Below are 19061 nucleotides of genomic sequence, written 5' to 3' on the forward strand. Positions count from 1 at the left end.
GATTCCTCCAGTCTAAATATTCCGATTCTTCTTGTGTGGAGATTGCTCGCCCCCCTGGTGGTCTGGAATGGGGTTTCCACCGGCTTCTCCAGTGTCCTCCCATAGCTAAAAGGCAAAACCACACAATGCAACCAGTATTGGCCACAATATCCCAGCGCTGAAACATTACCTGCCAGTTACTCAATTTGGATCACACACAGCACCCCCCTACTGTGAAAACTTGGCAGGACCCTACTAATTCATTAAAGTTCCCCTGGGTAAAGAATCGTAATATCAAGTCATAAAAAATGTATGTTAATCATGGCCTCTCATTGGGTGGTGTGACAAGATGTGGTGGCTTTTGTAGTGGCCATAAACAGAGGAATGTGATTAATATTCCAGAGGTCCAACCCAGCCAGTAGTCGTGTGCCAAGGTCATGAGGGGACTACAATGAGACTTCGTTTCATTGGTCTGTGCTTGCACGTTGGGCTGGACTCTCATCCCCATACCGGGGACCGTTCGTAATGCCGAGCTGTGTCTAACAGAGCCGCCTGCTGTGTGTCGTCGCGTGTAATCCCAACAGAGTCATTAGCGGTGTAACTTTCTAAATTTGGCAAATAATTAAGCGGGACGCCAGCACACAATGGCCCACTCGATTCGGGTTGTTGAACGTCAACTGTGGAGTATTTTACGGTCAACACATACCGCAGTAATAACCACGTGGCGGCCTACCAGATTCGAACTGGCGAACCTCCACAAACAAACCTTGAGCTGCCCATGGGCCATGTAATCATAAACAGTGAAGCTCTCAAAATCTCCCTCTTAGTCATCATTAGCATCTTTATTTTAATTGCATCGTTCATTTCACAAGCAAACCTCGCCGGGCTCAAATGTACAGATCCGTAACGGCGCGGCACACCGTGCGCATGACGGCGCACACAGCGATACAACAGCGTCACACGACCTCACGGATGCGTGCGGGTGGGTGTTCCGAATGGAAAAATTACATCACAACTTACCATTGAACCCTGAGCCACGTCAATGGTTAAACCCTCGTGCCAACAGCTGGATTTTAAATAAAGCACGGAGAGCGCAAACACGCGATACGCAGAGAGGAGCTCCGCACTCCACTCATTACGATTACTACTGCTACACTCGTTTTTCCGGGGAAGCCTCGCTGAGTCTCAAGGCTAATATCAGGTGGGTCGTGCCAAGTGTTCACAGTCAGGGGCAATGTTGCTTTGTCTAATCCTAATTGAGTAATTTGCAGGTACGTGGGATGTTGGTCCAATACCAGCCACGCGGAACAGGGGGAGAACGTACAAACTCCACACAGAGAAAAGGCGCCCGGGTCACCACCGCACTGCCACCACTCTATGCCACCGTACAGCAGCAATACGGCGTTTGATTTCTCCACCACACTTAACTTGAAAGAGGTAAATAACACACTATTTGATTCGCTCAGATGCACAAGAAGACGGAGTTATGCTTGACCCTACTTTAGTCGTAAGTGCGGCAAAAAGATTGGATTCAAACTCAACCTATTGTTGTTAAAATATTATCGCCCACCGGGTGAAGATGTGCGGTTAAATCTTTCGCCACGGGATTTCACATCAGACGGAGACACACACACTTCTCGTTACACTAGTTGTTGGACTGTGGGAGGAGAGAAGAGGGTTTCAGTTTGCCCTGATTTGGTCTCCTGTAAACTTCCTCTCCAACTGAAGAGTTTGCAGCGTGGCTAAGTGGAACCGAACTCTGCCATCCACTGGATGTACTTCTCCAGGTCGGCAGCAGAGACCGACTTGGAGACCTTATGGATGGCAGACTCAAAGTCCTCCATCGTGGTGGGCATCTGCAGCTCCTCCCTGGAGAGATTGCGAATCTCCTCTGGGCTGAGACCCTGAATCCTGCGTCTCATGGCCATCATTGACGCGTCCCTACAGGATGCATCAAGAGCAAACAGATACCACTAACCATCTCACGCCATCGTCAAACACAGCATTCCCCACAGCGGACATCATCATTTGTTTCGCAAGAAGAGGCAGTGGCATTTTTAATCGATTGCAGTTTAGAGGTAAGGGATTTGGGGAGGCCATATAATTATAATATAAAAATAATTTAAAAAATGATGAAAGTCAAATCAGTCAAATCTCCTGGGGCCGTATTCTCAGTCGCGGCTCGGCTCTGGCTCGGCCACGAACGCGGCTCAGCTCTGGATTGAGCTGCTCAGCTGCTTCCAACGACGCGCGAGTGGGCTTGGCCACGGGCTCGAATCGGGCTCAGCTCATGGGAATCCTGAGTTAGTGCGGCTTGGACCAGGCCCATAAGAGTCGGCTCAAATTAAGTGCATGGCTTCAATCTGGCTCAATTGAGCCAAGCCGTGACCAAGAATATGGCGCCATAGACTTATCGGCATCCAAATTAATATTAAATCAACAGTCGTGCGTGTGGCTTTAACTATTAAAAAAAATAACATTAAATATAAAACCGACGGGTCCCTTTACGGAGCCCCGTGGCGGTGATGGCGGGGCACCATCTGGACTCACCGGCACACGTTGGTGATGTCGGCGCCCGAGTAGCCATTGAGCTGCTCTGCGATCTTCTTCATGTCCACGTCGGCTGACACCTCCACTTCACGTAGGTTGATCTTGAGCAGCTCCTCGCGACCCGAGTCTGCCATCACGGGGAAGCGCCAAGCGGTGGCGTGTTAGCCGCTTGTTAACTACCTCGTCTGATTCCGACCATGAAGACTGCATATTTGGAGTTTGCATGTCTCTCTCCCTGTGGTTGTGTGGATTTTTCTCCGGGTCCGATTTTTCCATCCATATTTAGAATCATGCGATTAAGAGTATTTGGCTGCTATATACTCCCACACAATAAGCCACTTTATTCAGCTGTCATTTTTGGCGAGGTCGCTCCTGAAAAAGAGCTACAAAGCTCAGTGGGCCTTATCTGGTAAATAACAAATAATTTGTCTTAAATAATTCTGTGTGTCTGCTTCACAGTCAACATTAACGATTCCGTGACGTTATTCCAAGTGAGTGGGCCGTTGCGTGGCTGGTGGTCACGGCCCAAATTTTCCAAATGTGCTAACTCCACTACAAATCAGCGCCAGTACCACATGTACTAAATTCGACGTTAAATTGTTGGCGCACAAGTGCGTGTTGGTGCCCGCGTGTCGCCGTGAGCTACCCGATGGGAGCGGGATGTAGATGCGCTTCTCCAGGCGGCGTCTCAAGGCCTCGTCGATGTCCCAGGGGAAGTTGGTTGCGGCCAGGACCATCACCATCTTGGTTGGGTCATCGTTTTCCAAGGCACCCCCGACACCTGCGCAGCAACGTTTGGCGGAGCATGAACCGGCGCCTAGGAAACCTATGTGGGTGCGTGCGAGCATGCGTGCTGTTGCGCCCACAAATTCGCCAGCGGTGATGCAGTGGTGAGCACGCTGCCACTGCCACAAACCCGGCGACCTGAGATTCGATTCCTGCTCAACATCGGCGACAATTATCTAAACCGGTCCTGGGCCTCCTCTAGGTCGACTAAGCAGCCTTAAATGAGTACCTGGTGCGGCGTGACATTTCGGAAAAGGTGGCCAGCCGTGGTGCTGACCACCAAAAACCACCGCCGGCCTTAATAGGTGCTCGCAAACGGCACTTGCCCCAACAGTCTGTAATTCAGCAAGGTTTCCGTTTTGACTTAAAACTTTCGTGGCTGCAGGAATTAATATTCTTGGTTCTTTCGGTAAAGTCATGCTTGTGTTGCGATCGAAACGTCATGGTTTTTTGCTTTTATTTTTAATTAATATATATATTTTTTTTATGTGACTTACCAAAAGAACCAAGAATAAGGTTTCCGTTAAATGAAAGTAAATGGAGAGAGTGTGCGCGATGCATGGAGGGAGTGGGGATGGGGGAGACTCTCACCGTCCATCTGGATGAGAAGCTCGGACTTGACCCTGCGGCTCGCCTCGTGCTCGTCCGAGGTGCCGCGGCGGCTGCAGATCGAGTCGATCTCGTCAATGAATATGGTGGTCGGGGCATAAAACCTCGCCTGGGGCAAAGAGCAAAATACACAGCGCGGAACGTGAGTCAACCGGGGCGCACTGGTGCCGCGGTCATGCTGCGGTCGTGCCGTGGTTGCGCCGCGAGACCCCTTGGCGATCGAGGATCTTGGCGGCACAAGATTCTAAATCTGGCAGGAAGGGCGGCCGGAAGCAAACCTGCCGTCCTACCATTTCGAAGAGCAGACGGACGAGCTTCTCGGATTCGCCGCGGTACTTGGACGTGAGCGTGGACGAGGAGATGTTGAAGAAGGTTGTTCCACACTCCGTGGCCACAGCCTTGGCCAACATGGTCTTGCCTGTGCCTGGAGGGCCGACCATGAGCACACCCTGCCAATGGGAGACTCGTCAGTGCACAACATTCATATTATTACACTTTTATACCCAGGAAAGCGTGAGTGTCAAGACTCGTCTGTCACGAAGGTCCTGCCAAATTTTTGCAGAAGGGAGTGATATTGCTGCCATGTGTAATCCCATCAGTAATTTTCACGCAATTTTTCAGCAATGGGATGTTTCGGCCAATATCGGTTAATTGTACAGTTTGTTTTAGCCGTGAGAGAAAACCAGAGAACCATGGGAGGAAACCCACGCAGAACACGGGGAGAGAACACACAAACTCCAGGCAGAAATGCACCCGGGTCGGTAATTCAACCCAGGGGCTCCTTGCTGTGAAGCGCGGGCATCACCACTGTACTGCTTCCGCCCTGCCGTCCAAAGTAACCACGCACCACTGGGGAAGTCCGTAACAGTTACTGGCGTGTGTCCGTGTCTACGCTCCCCACTAACTTGGGCACCAGGGGCGTCAATGTTCACCACCCCTCTGTCTCACCTTCCATGGTCGGCGGATGCCTTTGAAGAAATCCGGAATGAGCATCGGCAGCACCACGGCTTCCTCCAGCAGCTTCTTGGCCACGTCAAGGTCTGCAATGTCGTCCCTGGGAATGACACCGCCGCAGGGCATTAACAACTGAGTCAATGAAAGTGAATCTCTCATATTTAAAAACCATGCGATGCGACAGCCCACTGAGACCGGCCTCAGTCACGCGAGTTCCCAGTTTCTTTTGTTAACGAGAGGCGAGAATTGAAGCGACAAGGATGACTCTGAATTGCAATAAGTGACTGACCTTGGTTAGACCTGGCTTAAACAAGACAACAGAACGACAACAATTACTGTTTACAGAAAAACAACAACACAACCGTACGTATTCAAATGCACCATTACAACGAAGATTTAAAATTAAGATTACTCCTTCGTAAAAAATGTGCAATCAAGCACAAAACAATAAAATTGAACACAAGCGGTGGGAAGACAATTGTGGGGACGACGCGGGGGGGTGCAAATACGTCCCCAGGCACAGCGTGGAGTGGCCTCCACCAGGTACACGGCCCCAGCCAAATGAGGGATCTGCGACTGAAGCGAGTGGACGCCAGTGGTAACGCGGCACCATGCTCACCAGCGGACGTTGGGGTTGCGGGAGACGATGTCCCTTTCCAGAGCGTCCACAAGATCCTTGTCGTAGCCTGTTCCGTCAAACTTCTTCCCTTCTTCCGACAGCGGCTCTTGAACTCCTCGCTTGCCCTGCACATTCCCCGCCAGCGAAACGCGCGAGGGTTAAATGGCTTCCCGAACGATTTTACGAGCACAGGTGCAAAAGGCCCCCACAATTTTAAGGCCCTAGCAACAAACGGCACGAGTATCACAGGTACAGTAGCAAAGAGTTATGAAGGCGCTTCTTGAATTGAGAAAGGTTGTCGTCATGACAGCTCGGGATAAGAGACGATGGGAAGGATCTCAAAGGTGGAGCGGTGTTAAGGGAAGAAGCAGAAAGGGAAGTGAGGTGACCTGCAGTGTGGCGGTTGAACAGTCCGTCTCTCTATCTCTTGAGAGTGAATGATAACCGTGCGCGTTGCACAATCTTCATCACATTACAAAAAGGCCGAGGCGTGAGGACGCGGTGAGTGCCCGAGTTCCCTCACCTTGTCAGCGTCACGGCCACGTGCCCGCCCCTCCCTGTCCTTGGCAGAGGGAACAGAAATCCGTGGCTTCTCGCTCCGAGCCGACGGCTGGGAGGGCTTCACCCTGCCAGCGGCGGCGGCGGCGGCTGCCTGCTGCTCCCTCCGACCCAGCTTCACTTCCCTCTTGCCTTTCCCTGCATCTACTGGCCTGAAGATGGCAGGAGAATGCCTGTGAAAAGACAAACGAAGTAGGGATTTTTGAGGAGGTACCGCAGCCCAGAGATTTAGTGCATTCGCAGGTTGTTAAGAGGTTCTTGGTTCGATACCTGCAGGCTGCCCTGTGTTCTTAACCATACTAATACTATGCGCCATCTTGCTTCACTCTCAGGGTACTTTAGAGATCTCCTGACGTGATTGCAAATGGGTAGGTCATTGTGTGGCTGGCGCCACAGTTCAAATTTGATCAAAAAAAGCCATCGCAAATGACTCAATTGGGGTTGCACACGACAGCAACATCGCCCCCCACCTACTGTGAAACTACTGCAGCCCGTGTCTGTGAAACCCAATACCAAATGTACTACATTTTGAACTACTGTTCATGTTAACAGTTTCAAGTGCAGACAGAGTTTGACGCGCTTGTGCTTTGTATGGGTGCCACGGTGGTGAGATGTTAACTACCTCGCCTGGTATGCAGGAGGCCGTGGGTTCGATCCCGACCCCGACGCCTGCTGTATATTTGAACTTTGGATGTTCTCCCCACGCGACCACGGGGATAACATACAAACGACAAATATACAGGCTTTCCTGGGTAAAGAAGCGTGATAACCATAATAATAATAAAAAATTATAAATGACCTTGCCCCTGCGGTCACCTGTTCTCGGCGGGTGTTGGGGCCGGCCACACGTCAGGGTCTCGGGTGGGCTCCTCATAAACCTGCAGCGGGAAGCTGTCGATCTTGAAGCTGGCGAGAGTCTTGACGATATCCTTCACCTGCTCGTACTCCTGCACCATTTCTGCCCTCACCTGCGGCACGCATGACAAACGACGTTAGCCGCTCGCTAAACAGCAGCCCGACCACCGGCGCTCTCTCTCGTTGAGGCACGCAGCGGTGACCCGTCGCGTCCGTCAACACCGGCGGTTACGTCAATCCTCGTGAATTCAGTGTTGCGATTCGACCGAATGGGTTCACAGCACGCTCGCGCTGTTTCTCGTCCGTCCTGTCTCGTTTTTTCAACGAGCTCGAATGTTGCATCTCGCTCCTCGCTCTACGCACCACGTCCTTTCTCGAAAATGTCTGGTGGTCGTGGCCTCCTTCCACTTAGCAGCTCTGTCCACAATATTCACTCGAGAAGTTCGCGCTTGCTACTCTATAATTTCCCAGTTAAAACCACGTTTATATTCAGTACCCTGTTTTCTCATTACAAGTCCAAGAAATCTAACTATGCCATTTCTATGATTGTTCTTAAACATTTTCTTGTTATGTAACCTGACGCTATCCAAACTACATTTACGTCACTCGTTTTGTCTGTCCGTTAAATGTTTAACATCCTCTTTGAGAACCAAATCTCTGTCGCTTACAGTTAGCTCTGCAGGGCCTGTTGTAATGGTCCAGCTTTCACATCCATACAGACCAGCATATGCAACGCTGCAGCATTATAATTCTCGTTGTCATTAACAATTCCTTATTCTTCAATATAGGTCCCATATTCTGCAACGTATCTTTGCCAATGCTATTCTTCTGTTTATGTCTGCGATGCACCTTCCATCTCCAGTTACCATGCTACCTAAATACTGCAGTTCAAATGCTCCACCTGCATAACCCTCTTCCTGTTCCGAGATGACCAGAAGTTCAGAATCAGAATATTTATTTAGATTGCAGGAGGAATCCGATGAGTTATAAAGCTCCTTTTCACAGATGTCCAGAGAGGGCGGGTAAGAGCGTTACAACAACAAACAACACAAAAACACGATAGGAGTGCAAAGTACAAGAAAGGTAAACAAATCACCCAAAAACATAGAAATATAAAACTAAACCATCCCTATCCTACCAGGCAGGGTCAATGTCCCATGCACCGCGGTTCAATGTAAATTTTATTCAGAGAGTCATAGGGCCGTTGTTTTAAAGACATCACACTCACCGCAGAGAACTGTAGCGACACGACCACACTCTTACGATAGCTGGCGCCAAACTGTGCCATACGCCCTCTCGAATGTCCTTTTTCTTCCGATTCCCTTCCGATGACGTGACGTACGTCTACGTCGTTGGAACGGAATCGGAATAAAACCCCGATGACGTGCACGTACGTGCGTCCGTCATCGGCAATGGTAACACGGGTTTTTTAATGCCGTCGGTGTCACTGGCTCGCGATTCCTACGAATTTTAAACGACGGTGGGGGGATTAATTTCGCCGAAGTCACCTCCTGCCAGCGCTGTCGCCGTAGCGGCTCCTTGAGCGAGCCGATGTAGTGCTGGATCTCCTGCAGGACGCCCTGGTAGTACACGAGCGCAGCGTCGTACAGGCCCAAGAGCGCAAACTCGCGGCCCATCTTCACGTTCTCCACGATCTTGGACAGGTTCATGGCGGGGGGCCACCCGACTCCTCACTTCTCCCCTAGGCCAAGAGCAAACCCACACGGAGGGGCACAGTCACGATGCATGGAGACGAGGCACACACACACGGTCGCAGTCCAGAGAGACCCCGAGACCTGGTAGTGACGTTAAAAGGAGAGTCTTGGTACAGAGACATGGAACATTGTCACGGTGCAGAGAGAGTTACGGTACTCATGGTACGGAGAGGGTCATAGTAGAGAGACATGTTACAGAGAGAGTGGTGGTACATTACCATGGTACAGAGAGAGGCATGGTATTATAGAGAGACATGGTATTAGAAAGAAACTCATGGTACAGAGAGACTCATGGTACAGTCATGGTACAGTCAGAGTCAGCGCACCAGGCGCTGGTGGCTTCGAGCGAGGGTCGCCCGCTGTTGTGGAAGCGTCTCCCAGGCGACTTGCAACCCAGCACCGCGGCCTCCTCTCCCCGTCTCTCCCTCACTGTGTCCCTCTCCTCGCCTCCGTCTTTGTCTCTCTCCGCCGTCGTCCAGTCGCGCAGAGCAGAGCCCCTGGGCCGCACACACCCAGCCCCGCGTCTCACTCGCTCTACCTGCTGCTCTGCCCCCGCTCTCTCTCTCCTCTCGTCTCTCTCCCCGCACTCTCCCCGGCGCTACGTCACGAGTGACCTCTCCGCGGACATGACGTTCATGCCCTCTCCTTCCTGCAACTTGAATTCGGCAAAGCAGGTCAGCGCGAAATGACGTAATAGCCCGTTTTTGACGTCACGGGCCGCGGCTGTTTTCTTGGGTGGACGGGAACATCTGGCGATGACGTCCACCTCGGGTAAAAGCGAGACATCGGTCGCGCGACGTCATATTAACATGACGTCATGCGCTCAATCTTAGAAATTTGCAATTCAGAATGAGAATGCGTGCCGAGACTTCGGGGAGGGAATACGATGAGTCGTGAGTAGGGGGGGTACGGAGTCAAGCGAGTCACAACAACAACACAAACACACACGATAGGAGTGCAAAAGAGAGAACAGCTTGGGGAAGGTAGAAAAATAACAGAGTTGATGACCACACCAAGACAAGGCGCAGTCCGTTTCTCAGGACAGCTGCCACATTCAAATTTAACTCTCCACACACGGGTCAAAGTCAAAGTTAACGCTCGGTGTGCTGTATACAGCACCCATTCACCGGTCTGGAGAACAAATGAATCAGATTCAGAATATGTATTCATACCGGAGGCATCCGATGCGCTATGAAGCTTTTCCCCACATGTCCAGTAGGGGCACGTTACAACAATCAACGCAAACACACGGCAGAAGTGTAAAGTACAAAACAACACAAATATAAAACTCAACCATCCCCATCCTACCAGGCAGGGTGGGTATCCCGTTCACCACGGACTCTCAGAAGGTCTGAAATCCGTTTTAGCTAAAGGACTAAACTTTGCAGTCACACCGAGACACATACCAGTTAATGATATAATTGCCCGAGTAGATGTAGCTCTCAAGGGCCTGAGTCACATCGCTGCAGACATAGCAAGATCTGAAATCTCTGCAACCCTCAAAAACGCTAAGATGCCAGCTAGCAACATCAGCAAAGATGAGCGTTTTGAATTAGCTCAATTAAAAAAGAGGGATGACATTGTCATCCTCTCTGCCGACAAAGGTAATGCCACTGTCATCATGGACAAAATAGAATACAACAACAAAATTCAAGAACTACTCAACGATGGCAGCTATACAAATATAAAAAGAGACCCCACCAACAGCCTCGTCACTAAAACCAACAAAATTATTTTTGATTCAACTGAATTAATTGATCAGACCAAACAGTTCTCGTTGAAACCTTCTGCAGCCAGGCCACCAAGATTATACGGCTTGCCAAAGATACATAAAGAAGATACACCTCTTCGTCCCATTGTCTCTACTATCAACTCCCCCACCTACAAACTGGCTCGTTTTTTGTCTGAAATCCTACGGCCTTTCACTGGAAAAAACACCTCTGCGGTACTAAACTCTACTGACCTGGTATCGACAATCAAGGGGATTTCCCTGTCCCCAGACGACCTGCTTGTCAGTTTTGATGTGGTTGCCTTATTCACCAAAGTTCCTGTACCTGACACCATTGCAATCATTGAAGACTTGGTTCATCAAGGACAGAATACTGGGGTACCCCCCCTGGTGAGACACTGCTTAACCAATACATACTTCACCTGGAATGGAACTTTCTACAAGCAAACTGAGGGCACCCCAATGGGCCCCCCCCCCTATCTCCGGTTGTAGCCAACGTTTTCATGGAGAAATTTGAGACTGACGCCATCCAGACTGCCACACTACGCCCGACCTTATGGAAGAGGTACGTAGATGACACTTTTGTCATCTGGCCACATGGCCGGCCTGCTCTAGACCAATTTCTCGACCACATCAATTCCATACACCCAGCCATCAGATTCACGATGGAAGTCGAAAAAGATGGCAAGCTACCCTTTTTGGATGTCCTAATTAAAAGGAGACCTGATGGTTCAATGAGCCACTCTGTCTACAGGAAAGCCACCCATACGGATGCTTACCTAAAACCGGATTCCCACCACCATCCATCCCAGAAGAATTCCCTCATCAAGACTCTATACCATAGAGCCCAATGCATATCCCACCAGGAACACATTGCCAGTGAACTCAAACACGTACGCCAAGCTCTTAAGGCTAATGGTAAAGCCATCACTCCAACCATCAAGAAGGATCCTGTTGAGGAGCCTTTCAAGACCATCACCTTACCCTACATTGCTGGGGTCACAAAAAAGATCTCCAAAATCCTGATAAAACACAAGATCCAGGTCCGATTCAACACAGTACATAAAATCCGTGATCTGGTCTCGTCTGTAAAAGATGTGGTTCCAGACATACAGTACCCTGGCGTCTACAAACTAAGTTGCCTCTGTGGTAGCAGTTACATTGGAGAAACCAAACGACATGTCTCGGACCGCATCCGTGAACATAAAGCAGACTTGAAACACGGTAGGACAAACACCTCAGCCGTGGCAGATCACTGTTACAATTCAGTGGGCTCACATGACATTGACTTCTCAAAGACAGAGGTTCTCTGCAAGCCATCTGGCTACCATGAGAGATTCGTTCATGAGGCGATCCACATATACAAACACAGAGACAATTTCAACCGAGAAGATGGATTCTGGCTTAGCAATCATTGGAAGGACGTAATACACCATTTCGGATCTTAACTGATTGTGTTCACGTTTACGGTGACTTTCAGACCGCGTGCCACTCACTGGCATTGTATTCTCCGCAGGGAATGGATTCTTTACCCTGCTGCAAGTTTCTACCCCTACTCTCCCATTGACATATTTAGTTGCTTCCTCTTAGTACCTTTCACACGACGGTCAATGGTACAGTGTATAATAACAAATAGTATAACATTTATATGCTTAATACAATGTACAAAGTAATATATAGTATCGTAATTGTATAGTCAATATACAGCAGTGTGATATACATTAGGGTGGGTAGAATAATACAGTGTAATATTACAATGTATAGATATAGGGTGGTTTATAGCAATACAGTATATAATTTAATGTTGGGTTTGTCTATTGCAGTATATAGTACGGTGTAGACTCGTGTGATGTAAGAGAATAAAGTTTAGATGGAAGCATATATTTTTTACGACGTAGAATTGTAATGTGTTACTTACTATTAGTAACTCAGCTTATTGTAGAGTATATTTAGTATACTGATGATACTATGTAGTTTATACTTTAGTTGTTTACGTGGTGGTTTTAGTTACTGCAGCTACATACTATTAACACTCCTTCCCTTTATTAATGCTATCCCTATCCCCTCCCTTTGATGCTGCTAATCCTGCATAATGCACGGGCATAAGTAGTACTCATCACATACCTGCATTTCCCATATCCCCTCTCTTTGATGCTGCTAATCCTGCATAATGCACGGGCATAAGTAGTACTAATCACATACCTGTATTTCCCATATCCCCTCCCTTTGATGCTGCTAATCCTGCATAATGCACGGGCATAAGTAGTACTAATCACATACCTGCATTTCCCATAAATATGCTAAATTCCTCTTGATATGCAAATTATTTTGTCAAGGCACCCTTTCCCTCCTTCCAACCCAGCTTAAATATATGCTCCAAGCATGGTGCTGTTTCATTCAGACGCTGTCGCCTCGACAGACCTGGTTTTCACCTGAGGACGGCTGCTTGCGTTGTGGCCGAAACGTCGTGAGAATTATTTTATTATTATTTTATTACTTCCCTTCTACGTGACTTTACCGAAAGAACCAAGAAAATGCACAAGCAGTCCGATCCGCACGGGCAGCCCCCAGCCAGCCTGGCACAGCCCCCAGCCAAGCCTGGCACAGCCCCCAACCAGCCTGGCACAGCCCCCAGCCAAGCCTGGCACAGCCCCCAACCAGCCTGGCACAGCCCCCAACCAGCCTGGCACAGCCCCCAGCCAGCCTGGCACACCCCCAGCCAGCCTGGCACAGCCCCCAGCCAGCCTGGCACAGCCCCCAGCCAGCCTGGCACACCCCCAGCCAGCCTGGCACACCCCCAGCCAGCCTGGCACAGCCCCCAGCCAGCCTGGCACAGCCCCCAGCCAGCCTGGCACAGCCCCCAGCCCGGTGACTCCCGACCGCCTCCTGGCTGCCGCCGCGGCCACCTGCAAGCAGCGCCACAACGCAGCCCGGGACCAGCAGCAAGCCGGCGGTCGCCACCAAGTAGCGGGACGTCACCGCGACGCTTGTGCCAGGCTAGGTACTCCTCGAGGCCAACGTGAAGCGTCGAAGGCTCGCTGACATGTCATGGGGGTAGACCCAGGTGCCATGGGTAGACTGAGATGACTGGCAGATGCACTAGCTGTTCCCTCTACTGTGCCAACTTGCCGCGTTTTAGCCACCCAGTGCTCCAACTCGTTGTTGTGAGCGTTGCTCCTCTGCCCTCCGCTGTTGTTGTGGAGGGCGACTGTTTTTTTTGTTCCGATTTATATTTGGATTCAGTGATGTAATCCGTTTTTTTTTTACCAGAGAAGACAGAATGAGCTATGTAGATATTTTTCAACGCGTGATGTAGATTATAAATGTGAATGAAAAACTCGGGGACCTGGAGAAAAATCCATGCGAGGGACATGCAAACTCCAAATATACAACAGGTATCACGGTTTGGATTGAATCCACGACCTCCTGTCTACCAGGAGAGGTAGTTAACATATCTCCACCACGGCACCCCTCTTGAGTTCGCACTTCTTTATACAAAATAAACTTCTAATTTTAAACCTTGAGAAAAGGCAGCTGTCACATTGGTGGTGTACTGGGCAGCACCCTCCGATTTGGTTCAATTCTATCTCCTGGCAAGGCAGCTCAAGTGGAGCTGCACGTTTATCAAATCGCCCATCACGGCTTCTATCCAACCAGCAGAGTAAAAGGGTTCATCACCACAGTCGATTGGACTGTTCACACACACGCCTGGTCAGCATGTAGCAGAGCAAATACCTTCTAAATATCCTTCTGGCATGAGCAAATCTCAGCAAAACTTGAGATACGACAGCAAACAACCCAAATTTATTAGCCCCACCTTGCACGTGCCCACACCCAGTGTACCTGCTTCTGCTCGATCACATCTGTAACGTTGACCTCCTGTTTCGCGTTTCTTCTGGACCTCTGTATCGCTTCTCCTGCCTCGCTACAACATTCCCAAATTCCCAGCGTTCCGTCTCACGACACCGGTGCTCAGGTAAAGCAACCTCTCTGTAATGCTTGGTTAGGATCCAGTTCTCTGATCCACACAGCAATGTTAATGGAAAATAAAAGACCGACAATTTAAACTGGAGGCAAACGTTTTGTTTATTCATTTTGCAGGAACGAAGGAGAGCCGCGGGCAGGGCAGGCAGGGAGGGAGATCACCGCGGGAAGTTCTTGGGGTAGAGCTGGAATAGTTTCCCGCTCTGCGACGGTTCAAACCCGTACTTTTCGAGCGCGTCCGGGTCGAAGGCTCCGGCCTTGATGTCGCGCTCCATGTCAGGAGCCACCACGGCATCGAAGAGGCTCTGCGCGGTGGGCGGTGCCGTCGAGCCGGGGGGCGCCCGGTACGAGACATAAGGTCGCAGCGTGAAGCCGGTCAAGTCCGGCACCACCAGCTCCGGGATCATCTCCCGCACCGGCACGAACTTCCCCGAGGGCGTGTGACGCCCGGCGATGCGTGCCCCGCGGCCCTTGTAGAAGTCTCGTGGGCCGCGCTTGCTCGTAAACGGCGAGGTGCGGTCGGCGCCACGCACCAGGCCGAGTGCCACGCGCGACAGCAGCCCCATTGCGAGAGGAAATCCTGGCTCACTGACACCGCACGAGAGGGGGGGGGAGACGCAGATTGTACGGTACACGCATGATGTACACACACATACACACGGCTGTACGTACACGCAGAGAGCCATAAATGTGTACGCACAGACGTACACACAGACGTGCACACGGAAAAATATGTATGGAAAATCCGCCATTTCGCAAAGACATTTGTGTTAGGCTCGGTATACTTTGAGGCCAGGTGAAGTGTCGAAGGCTCATTAGCAGTTAATGGGACCCAGGTGACAATAGGTTGACTGAGATGGCCGGCTGATGCACCACCTGTGCCCCCTACTGTACCAACTTGCTACGTTTTATCAGCGCAGCGCTCCGCGTGCTTTTGCGAGCATCGTTCCTCTGCGAGCGTCGTTCCTCCACCGTCTTCTGGTTGTTGGAGGGCGACTGCCTCCAACTGCGCAGTTGCGTCCTTCACGAGCCTCCTCCACAGAGGCCGATCTCGACACCACTGAGTCTTCAACAATCCAAATCAGCTTCACGTCCTTCTGTATAGCACCGGTCCATCTCTTATGTAGCCCATGCTGTGCCAACTTAGCCCCATTTATGCAGCCAAACATAAGCTACTTGGGCATGCGGGCTACATAACCCAGGCTAATGCAGCCTCGCTTGCAGAGCTCACAGGCTGTTTGGTGCAAGGGCTGTTAATGAGCACCTATGAAGGCCGGCACAGCACCTCCGGTTAGCACGTTTGGCTACGTACGGTGCGAAAGAAGTTAAACATATATATATACATACAGTACAGCACACGAGGGGGTGGGGTGGCCAGCACATGTTTGTATGCCCCTCCAATGCTGATCCTTATACACCGCACCATGTACTCATTTCAGGCTGAGTCGACCAGGGGAGGTCCAGGACCGGTTCAGATATTCATCACTTGTGTTGGCCGTGAGCAGGAATAACATTCTGGTTCGGCGGGTTCGAATCACAGTGCCCAAACCACTGCGCCACCGCTCCTCAATGGGTTGGAGACAACAAACGCCATTCACCACTTAGTGGCGGTGACGCCACCACGGCGCCAGTGCCAGGCCAGGTGCACTTTGAGTGTCGAAGGCTCGCTGACAGGTCGCGGGACAGACCCAGGTACCATGGGTTGACTGAGATGACTGGCAGATGATGCAAGCAGCTGTACCCCCTACTGTGCCAACTTGCTGTGTTTTATCCGCAGGCGCTCCGCTCGTTGTTGTGAGCGTCGCTCCTCTGCCCTCCGTTACTGCTGGAGGGCGACTGCCTCCAAACTGCCCAGTAGCAGCGCCCTTCACGAGCCTCCTCCACATAGGCCGATCTTGAAACACTGGTACCAGTCATTAGCAAGTCCACTTAGCTCCACAACCTCCTGTACCATATCAGTCCATCTCTTTTCCAGCCCGTGTCGTGCCCGTTTAGCCCCCTCGATCCGTTCAAACATATTGTATGCACAGCTGGGCATTAGGTGGCTGGGCAGCGAACGCGGCCTTGCCTGTCGGAGGAGCTCACTGATGGGACCGTGTCCAGATCTTTCAAGGATTTGTGAGCTCCTCACAGAATTCAGCCTGCTGGTTAAACCCAGGATGGATCGTAGGTAGGCCAGCTTCAATGTGTTCTAACCAGCACAGGGTGGTCCACGTTTCACAGAGACACAGAGAGAGGCACATATTGTATGCACAGCTGTGTAGCTGCTGTGTCGCTGGTGTGTAGGTGTGGTTGTGTAGCTGGTGTGTAGGTGTAGCTGGTGTGTAGAAGTAGCTATGTCGCTGTGTCGCTGTGGTTATGCTGCCATGTCGCTGTGGTTATGCTGCTATGTCGCTGCGGCTGTCGTCTGGTGTGATGCCGCAGTAGCTGAGACCGCGTCTCGACTCACCTCCGGAGCCGTCCGTCCCCGCGTGCTCAATGACCCCGGGGGCCCCACGCGACGCGGCGCAGGGAGGTGGCGGCGCGATGCGGCTCAAGACGCGGCGACTTGCGCCCCCCCCTCCTCCTCTTCGTTTCCGTCCGCCTTGCAATCAGTTTACCACGAAGGCTTTCACATAATGTGCATGAATAATGTGCATGGATAATGTGGTTTAACGACGCATTTATATATTTACGAGATGTAACCCAGACACCTATATTATGGACAAACGAACGTTTTGTTTACACATCCCCATCATCTTCTTGGTTCTTTCGGTAAAGTCACGTAGAAGGTAAATAATAAAATAATAAAAATAAAACATAATAAAATACAATTCTCACGACGTTTCGGCCACAACGCAAGCAGCCGTCCTCAGGTGAAGAACAGGTCCGACAGACGTGACTTTACCGAAAGAACCAAGAAGATGAATACCTGCAGTCACGAAAGCTTTAAATCGAAACATCCCCATCAGTCACACGGCACTTCTAGGGGTTGCGGACTGAACTTTAAGCAGCGTTGGTTAAGCAGAAAAAGTCTGGACCGGTCTCAACATTCAGTCTCTGCAGCAGCAGCAGTCAGGCTCGCTTGGTAGTCGAGCAAGGACTCTCCTTGCTAGACTACGGGGGGGGGGGTCCTCGCCACGTTAAAAGCAAAACACAAATCAGCGCTAAAAAGCAAACCGCGTTACAGGAATGAAAAAAAATGGAGAGTCACTCACTTCAGCAACAAGAGTTCTCGGCTTCTGGCAAATCAATTTGAAAATGAGCCGAGTGAACATTCAGCGGGCAGAAACATCGCAGAGAACGCGGCGGCCGCGAGTGACCAGGTTTGGCGTCCATTCAAGTGCCGGCACGGGGCGCTTGGCCCCCATTCACGTGCCGGGGGTCCGGCCTGGTGCTTGCCGGGACTGCGCATGCGCACGGCTCGGTGAATCCCGCGCGGGAATCGATGCGGGCAAGATCGAGTTCAGAATTAGAAATACTGGAAGAATCCGATGAGCTATGAAGCTCTTTTTTCCCACAGATGTCCAGTAGAACATGAGTTGCCACCGCGAGACCCGAGAATCAGCTGCTGCTATATCAGCCCCCCCCCATCCCTCCGTGCAAATCATCCCCTACCACCCACATACAGACGCCAGCCCCCCGACTATGATGGCAACCACGGTGGAGACACAAGGGCCGACATGTGAATGACAGAACGGCTGGGCGCTTCACGCTGAAAGGGCACCCTTAGTCGACCGGTCCCTGTGCCCTCATCTGCCAGTAGGGGGCGATGTGGTCTAGCCTATGGCATCCCCAGTGGCAGCTGTCCCGATGTATCACAAGGTGACTCGGCACCAGGCCTCTGCGAGTTGGCATTAGTCTGTATGGGGCGATGATTGCTGCTGTCTATAAACTGGCAAGCACAAGCTGGGGAGCATCAGCAACAGTGCAACGGACATTAACGAGGCCCTTGTGTGCTCTGTAGCCGAGTACTGTGCACCAGTATAAATCAGAAGTAGTCACACTCGACTTGTTGATGTCGAACTGAACAAAGCAATGCGGTGTATCACTGGAACCCTCCAATCGACCCCAACACCCTGGCTGCCTGTGCTGTCACAAATCTCTCCCCCATCCATCCGCCGAAACGCTGCAACCCTCTGTGAAGCACTGCGAATCGAGGAAAGCAGTCGCTTTCCCATTCATCAGAACCTCAATAACGTCCCTCCTTATCGCTTGAAGTCAAGCCGCAAGCCCTTATGGACCCATGCACTTCAACTTCAACAATGCGAGTTCAACTCCAATGAAGCTTGGAGAGCTGAATGGAGTTCAAAATAACTCACAAACACCTCGTGAAAGACCCAACGCAGAAGATCCCTGGGTTTTATATTCCACAAAGATCACGGTCTACCCTAAACTGCATATGCACAAACCATGGCAGATGCGGATACCTGATACACAAATGGAAATTAAAACTCTCCAGTATCCGACTGTGGTCATCCAGAACAGATTTTACAACATAACGACGAAATGTCCAATCCACAAATACATCACAGCGACAATACACTCCGCTGCTCCTGACGTAGTTATCTGGTTTGACCACCTGAATGTCAAATTGTAGTTATTGCTCTGCGTTGACATCAGCCATACAAAAAACGATGGCTGCTGTGTGGTCGAGCCTCTGGCACCCGCAGTGGCAGCTGTCCACGTGTATTAGCCTGCCAAAAACGACCTGGGGAGCCTCCGGTGATGTTCTGAGAACTGC

At 50.9% G+C, this 19061-nt stretch overlaps 2 protein-coding genes across 2 annotated transcripts; both read right to left on the reverse strand.

The window, feature by feature from the left end:
• Positions 1–298: 298 nt before the first annotated feature.
• LOC144947849 (katanin p60 ATPase-containing subunit A-like 1) lies at positions 299–9248 on the reverse strand. The gene is made up of 11 exons (XM_078877199.1): positions 8952–9248; positions 8419–8612; positions 6872–7023; positions 6021–6228; positions 5498–5622; positions 4873–4978; positions 4215–4373; positions 3907–4033; positions 3176–3310; positions 2530–2656; positions 299–1920 (listed from the first exon to the last, which is right to left on the reverse strand). The coding sequence occupies exons 2-11, from the start codon at positions 8578–8580 to the stop codon at positions 1722–1724; spliced, it is 1500 nt and encodes a 499-aa protein (XP_078733325.1). The 5' UTR covers positions 8581–8612; positions 8952–9248; the 3' UTR covers positions 299–1721.
• Positions 9249–14432: 5184 nt separating this feature from the next.
• MRPL41 (mitochondrial ribosomal protein L41) lies at positions 14433–17668 on the reverse strand. Its single transcript, XM_078877161.1, has 3 exons — positions 17536–17668; positions 16788–16946; positions 14433–14926 (listed from the first exon to the last, which is right to left on the reverse strand). Exon 3 carries the CDS (start codon positions 14902–14904, stop codon positions 14497–14499), a length of 408 nt encoding a protein of 135 aa, XP_078733287.1. The 5' UTR covers positions 14905–14926; positions 16788–16946; positions 17536–17668; the 3' UTR covers positions 14433–14496.
• Positions 17669–19061: the final 1393 nt, after the last annotated feature.

The sequence above is a fragment of the Lampetra fluviatilis genome, chromosome 47, assembly GCF_964198595.1.
Source record: "Lampetra fluviatilis chromosome 47, kcLamFluv1.1, whole genome shotgun sequence".
Lineage (NCBI taxonomy): Eukaryota > Metazoa > Chordata > Hyperoartia > Petromyzontiformes > Petromyzontidae > Lampetra > Lampetra fluviatilis.